Consider the following 6,420-nt stretch of genomic DNA (forward strand, 5'->3'; position numbering starts at 1 on the left):
TGCCATCTACCATCTAATCGCAGGAATATGCACCGCTTTCCATGTGCCACATAACGATCTCTGTACAACGCAACAATTTCCTGTTAACGGTTAACGATCTCTGTACAACGCAACAATTTCCTGTTAACAACGGTTGCTCATGATGAGACGCGAGACGCAAAAAAAATAAAGACGCAAATATAAAGGCAATCCAATTTTGCTGGCTGTATTTCAACAGATTTTCATTTTGGCGACCCAGATTGGGGCTCACTGCTTTGAGACGGTCCTCCGCTGGTGGGATGTTGTTGCACCGGTTGTGCCGCCTGGGTTGGTAGTGAACCTGATTTTGCACTTTCGCTGGCCGCCTTCGGTGAAGTAACTTTACCACTTGGTAATTTAATTTGTGGACTACGTGATGTTACACCCGGTATAACCTTAACTACTACTCCGCGGGTCTTAACCGCTACCTTCGATCCCTTAAGGATCATCTTTGAATGGACAGGGGACTTCACCATTTTCCCTGCCGCCTTGGAAAATTGTGCCCGAACTGCCGGTCTGCTGCTTGGCCCAACAGATCCCGGCGAATAATAGGCTGGCTGTCCACGAAGATGGCATGTGGATAAGCCGGTCGCTCCGGTATAATCTCCGCGAAGGATCTCGATACGTTGCGGCAGTGGAGGATGTGAATTGTGCCATGCATTGTATATCGGATCATAAAGCGGAAAGCTAAGACTGTCCATGTTCATCGTAATCACCGCCTGCGAACAGAAACAACGAAATTTCGAAAAAATCGACTTACTACTAGCGGCCGATCTGACAGTAGCGTATCATCAAACGTTTAGTTCGGAAAAATTTTTTGATATTTTTGCAAAGTAAGCGGTAACTCGTGCCTTTTATAACCTGTTCAATAGCACGTAATAGAGAACTTGAAATTTCGAATTTTTTTATTCGAAATTTACTTTAGTGGCTGGCTTAAATGTAACAAACTTTTTCCATATAAGGTCCCTGTTGCATCTTATGCACGAACTGATCCGCTTGGATTTCGCAGTGTCGCTTGTACCACGTCCTCAGGAAATTCATTAGCTGCGTAAAAGAAGTAAACGCTTTACATATAAGGATCCGCAATGTTTAGCCCTTCACGTTGGGGATGGACATTAATGTAAACAACATTTCCCAGCACCCAGTCTATAATTGTGCTCGAAGAGACTATCTAGCTACAGTATCCCTATTTTTTTTTTATAGTTTAAAATAGATAGACTACGCGCCTTAGTATATCTCCGAAATATCCGAAAAACTCACCACGTTGTATGGCGTGATAAGAAGACCTGCCACAAGTACCACACCGATGAGAGCGGGAGTGTCCTTATGGAAACCAAATGCCCTAAATATACCCGGCATCTGGTATAAGAGCCCGACTAGCAGATGATTTATCAAATTGTCGAGTTCAGCTGCAAACAAACCGTCGCAAAAATTTACTACCTTTGTATATTCTAACTGCAACCCTATCTAGTTTTTAGCTATAGATTGTTGAGGCGTGGAAGTATATCAGGACGACCGTGGAAAAATCGTCCTTACGTTCGCTTTTTAATGCAGCTATATTCTCAGTTCTTCACATTACATTGTATTAGCAATTTGCTCGTTTATCACGCGCCGCATTGAATTCAAAATAACACCTTACTTGAGGTAGGACTTATAAGACACAGACTGCGGAACTACGAATCGTACCCAATATGAACAACTTTGGGATGTGCGACATTTTCCAGTGCCCAATTTCATGGCAGACTATTGCCAGCACGTCCTCATCAGGGAATCTTCTACGGCTATAATGGGTCTTCGTTCTGCAACTATCATCTTTCGGTCCGCGACTGAATCGCACTCTGCTGTTTAAGTTCGCTTTCGGCGCCTGAAGTTATCGAAAACAGACGTGAAAAGAGGCCACGCCACTTCACAACTTGATACCTAACAACTACCGTATTGTGATACGCAACTTCACAACTGGACACCTATCAACTACAGTATTGCGATACTAAAATTCGTCCTGGTCTTATATACCCTTTGTTAGATCATGATCTTGCTAAAATATTTGACAAAATTCTTTGACATATTTATGTAGTGTATCATTATACATGTTGCTAAAGTCCAGATTAACTTTAGATTAGACTAAATATTCTTCCAGCCAAATCTATAGTCATCTGAAGTATCACACAAACCTTTTTCTCAGTCTGCGCTTTGCTCTACCAGAAACCGACCAAAAGACGACAGGAGCGACGATTTTCAGTATTTTCAAAGCAGTACCCAAATATAAGTAATATATTAGTAATATAGGATAGTATATAATAATATAGGATATTTCATTCGACACACTAGTACTTCGCAACTTCAGACGTACCGAAGAGTTCGGTGAATTCTACGAATCATTCTACAAACGACTACCAGATCAGAAAGGTTCATGATAGCAAGTAGAAGATAAATATGCTTAATTTTTTTAAATTCCAGTTGAGGTCATTATGTCCTTAAGTCATAGGTCAGCGTCTCCCGATAACTCTGGTCACGAAGTCACAATTTTGGAGCGTTCGACCGTTGCGACTTTCATTGCGATTTACACGGCAGTGCCCGTTCCCGAGCAACCTTGAACGGCTTTCGAACCTGCATCTCGAGTCTGCGCAAATACTGTCCTCGAAAAATACGTCACGTGGTTTGTGCTGCCTGCTATGCACCAAGCTAAGGACAACTAGAGAGCTATCACCAGTGATAATGAAATCCAGTAATTAAGGGGGCACTTACCTTCGATTTCGGCGACTCGTCAAGTGGAACAGTTTCATGTTTTAGGAGAGTATCAAAAAGTATAATGCTTTTACCCTTGAATACGCCGGCAATGTGCGCGTTGCTAATCGTCGTATACTGTGATACTTCAAACACATACAACTCCCTCAGAGGAAAGCCGATAGACGTCGATAGTGATTCGACGGCCGACCTGTGTAAGTACGTAGCGTTAAGGCAATGAAGAGTCAACTTTATCTCTCTCTATAAACAGTGATCCCATTAAGAGTTTTACTAGGTAAGCGCAAAAACGGTAACACGATTACTTCATTGCAATTCACTGGTCCGAGACGCGGAAAAACTCGGTATTTCATTTTATTTATGTAGTCCTTACCTTAGTCTATTGTTTGGGAGAGGGTAAAGTTTTTGGAAGTAAGGCGCAATAAGTGTCATGTAAAATGTCTCCCGAAGAATGCTCAGCAAGCAGCGAGCTACCCAAAAGTACCCAAAGCTCCACGGACCAATTCTTTTTACCAGGTAGAGTAGTGTGCATGACATTGGCAGCGTAGTTACTTGATGAATCAGTAGACTCTTCATAGCTTCGCGCAGGTAGCACGCCATCGACTAAAAGAACACATTTGCGCTTTCAGTTTGTAACAGGCTTTTGTAAACAATACTAGACCCAACTTACTTTACTATCAGGATTATAGCAGCACCGTGAAGTATGTTAACCTGTTTACTAATGCCGTGCTTTATTTGAATGAAGAACGTAGCGTAAATATCCCACGGCAGCGATGCCAGACCGGAAATCAGCAGTAACAGCGAGATGAACACAACAGACGCAATAAGTTCGGGGTCTCCCTTATACCCTGGAGAGAACATGGTCGCCATTAATACTTTCGTTTTCTTATAGAAGAAGATATATGTCGTATACCATTTGTCGTATTGTAAAGGCGTCGAACCGGTAATTTCCTGCACTTGGCCCCAGGTTATGGCTTTTACCTGACTGAGCCTTTAGCATAAGAGCAGCACTAGGGTATGAGCTGTTTACACACTTCAGTGAAGACGCACCAAATATCGTGTAGAAGTTCCAAATTTGGTTAAACACTTTCTGTTTTCAGCATTTACAATGAAAATCTTACCTCTTGCAACAATAAACCCTGTTGTCCAATTCCAAAGCTTGGGAGTAATCTCATAGTTGAGGATGAGCTAACACAAAAAATTGAATTTCGATTTTTACTTTTATGTATTCTACAGATTTGAAAAACTCGCACTAATTCAAATTAGAGTTAATTACAATGTTTCATACGCATGCCAACATAGGGAAGGGATTAGCCTAACTATTTTATCATTAATTAAATGAATTTATTAATTTATTTAATTTCGCTATTCTATTCTGAACAATTCAATGTAATAGTAAGTGAAACTTGTTGAACTAAAAAAAATGAAGGGATTATTGGTCGATTTTTTATCAACTTACAATGGTATAAACATGTGTAAGTGTGTTTTGTACGATAGCGAACAACACCCGATCGAGTCGATACGCGCGAGATTTTGCATAATATTGAGGGTCCAAAATGCGTTTTAACTTTAAAGGCAGTACCGGGTTACCTTTCAATACTTTGTACTGAAATGCATTCCCAATTTGCGATTAGTCAATTGATCAATTATGAAACCAGCCAGCTTATGAATATATATCCTACATCTTATATATACATGTATGAACGTAAAGGAATCTGAAAATTAAATAATCTATTTTTTTAACAAAGTTTTTTCTCAGCTTCTCTCAGCTAACAGAATTGCAAAAAAATGTTACCTGTCTGACAAGAAGGTACGTTTGCCACAAATAGTTGACCCATAAAAAAGCAACGGTAAAGAAGTACAACCCAGGTTGCGCCCAGGCGCCGGACACCTAATAAATAAAATAAAAAAAAATTTACCTTTTTTATTCACCCAGATTGGGTTGTTGGCAGTCCTTAAACCAACGACCCCTGGTCTCTTTTAACCAGAGGCTTCGCCTCTAAGCTACCGCGTTCAATAGAAGAAATGATTGATCGCGATCGATTAGTACACATGGTCAAGCTGTGATCTTCTTACGATTGACTGTACCTCGCCGAACTCGCATCAAAAGTATGAGTTTGCTTAACAAATGCATTTAGAAATTAAAATTTTAGAGTTCTGAACGATCCATTGGACTTGAACGACACGCCCATATTTTAAGGAGAGTAGAGATATTTTAAACATACCTGTTCAGTTAAAAGCTCCTGAATTGACGGCATCACCTCACGATGGGGGCCTTGTACCCCCGTCACCGGGGGTTTTTTGGTTGGTCGCGCGCAGCGAACCATATCTAAGTTTTCTATTTGTCAATTTAGTTTCCGAAACTTGGCTGGAATAAGTAGAGAAAATACCACACTCGATATTAATGAGAAGCCAAATCTACATAATATTAATTGAATTATTAAATTTGATTTGGTAAACACCGAAAATTGAATGACGATTGTGACGAGGCGAAATTTTCACAATAATTTCGTAATTCAGAGAATTGTTTGAACAGCCATTGATCGACCGACCCGACCTCCAAGCTTCGTCGTTTAGAACTAACAATTTCTATATGACCTTTCAAAGTTCGCCTTTAGATTTACATAATCTTTTTATATAACCGCTTCAGATCAATAGAATTCAGATTTCAAGGTAGATTCACCAGTCACCATTACAAGGCAGCTCAAAACTGTTTTTACATAGAGACAGGGCGAATGAGTGCATGACGTTAATGCAATATGACCTATGTAAAGTACGGTAAGATACACTGCTTCACAACATCATCAATCATTTCCACTCGATAAGGAAGGTACTTTGAGGAGCGAGGTACGTAGATGGACAATTGGGTGCTTTGATGGTAAATGGACACATGCTGAATAGATTTTGCGTTAAGCCCGACGTCTAAAAAGTAGCCGAATATGTGTGATCGATGACAGAAAATCCAGTTACTTCTCTTTCATTGATTGCTTAATCGTGGACTGATGTGCCGAGGACGGCTTGTCTGCTTACTCAAACAACAAAAAAATGCTGCCGTACTTACCTAGTTAGGTTTCTCACTATGTAAGTCTGGAGTGTAGTAGTTGTACGTGCTTATTGCCCCAGCTTCCCTGAAGTTTCATACAACTCATACAATCTTTTCCGAGCTTCATAATATCTTATTCTCGTTTTGTGCGTTGAGCTGTGGAAATATTCTGTATTACTTACTAGAATGTCTCTAATTATCAAGGTTTGCTTCGACAACGGGCGAAGTGAACATTTTCATTCACGCATGCACATGATCTTCGCAAGAAACTAAGATACATACAGAAAATCATACTAGTTTGTTAACTGGATTAAAATCGCCTTACTTCTTGTTGGTATATAAACTATTATTGGCTATGGCGTGAAAAGATGGTGCGTACGCAAAGTATAAAATTAGAGTGGTGGTGATACATTTTTTGCAAAGGTATGGTCTTTTGGGTCGATGATTAACAGACTGCTTCATGCAATAATTCTTTGGCTGTGCTGTGCTTCATATTCGTTAACACCATAATGTTTGTCTTCTCTGGATTGAGGTCAACACACAGACGCCTGTGAGCATTACTTAGTATTTGTTAACTCATGATCACAAGACTGCACATTAATCAGAAGCTGAGCTTT

The 6,420-nt window shown here is 40.2% G+C and overlaps 1 protein-coding gene across 3 annotated transcripts; it reads right to left on the reverse strand.

Annotated features, from left to right (window-relative positions):
- Positions 1-180: 180 nt before the first annotated feature.
- Positions 181-5,959, reverse strand: LOC111249670 (CAAX prenyl protease 1 homolog). 3 transcript variants are annotated; one of them, XM_022803885.2, is made up of 13 exons: positions 5,822-5,959; positions 4,986-5,128; positions 4,556-4,651; positions 4,220-4,366; positions 3,882-3,948; positions 3,472-3,608; positions 3,134-3,363; positions 2,764-2,953; positions 2,190-2,213; positions 1,705-1,882; positions 1,279-1,427; positions 967-1,062; positions 181-737 (listed from the first exon to the last, which is right to left on the reverse strand). In XM_022803885.2, the coding sequence occupies exons 2-13, from the start codon at positions 5,085-5,087 to the stop codon at positions 222-224; spliced, it is 1,932 nt and encodes a 643-aa protein (XP_022659620.1). In that variant the 5' UTR covers positions 5,088-5,128; positions 5,822-5,959; the 3' UTR covers positions 181-221. The 3 variants fall into 3 exon arrangements, with proteins under 3 accessions (XP_022659620.1, XP_022659602.1, XP_022659610.1); XM_022803867.2 differs by lacking the exon at positions 5,822-5,959 and adding an exon at positions 5,318-5,378; XM_022803875.2 differs by lacking the exon at positions 5,822-5,959 and adding an exon at positions 5,223-5,244.
- Between the last annotated feature and the right edge of the window lie 461 nt (positions 5,960-6,420).

Source organism: Varroa destructor, unplaced genomic scaffold (genome assembly GCF_002443255.2).
Source record: "Varroa destructor unplaced genomic scaffold, Vdes_3.0 BEIS01000001.1, whole genome shotgun sequence".
Taxonomy (NCBI): Eukaryota; Metazoa; Arthropoda; class Arachnida; order Mesostigmata; family Varroidae; genus Varroa; species Varroa destructor.

What these genes read in the sequence shown, in the direction of transcription:
- LOC111249670 (XM_022803885.2), bottom strand. Translation starts at nt 5,087, where the DNA reads ATGGTTCGCTGCGCGCGACCAACCAAAAAACCCCCGGTGACGGGGGTA. An exon ending in AGCACGGCATTAGTAAACAG is followed by an intron (nt 3,364 to 3,471) that starts GTTAACATACTT and finishes GTGTTCTTTTAG; the next exon opens with TCGATGGCGTGCTACCTGCG. An exon ending in AGGGACCTTATATGGAAAAA is followed by an intron (nt 738 to 966) that starts GTTTGTTACATT and finishes TTCTGTTCGCAG; the next exon opens with GCGGTGATTACGATGAACAT.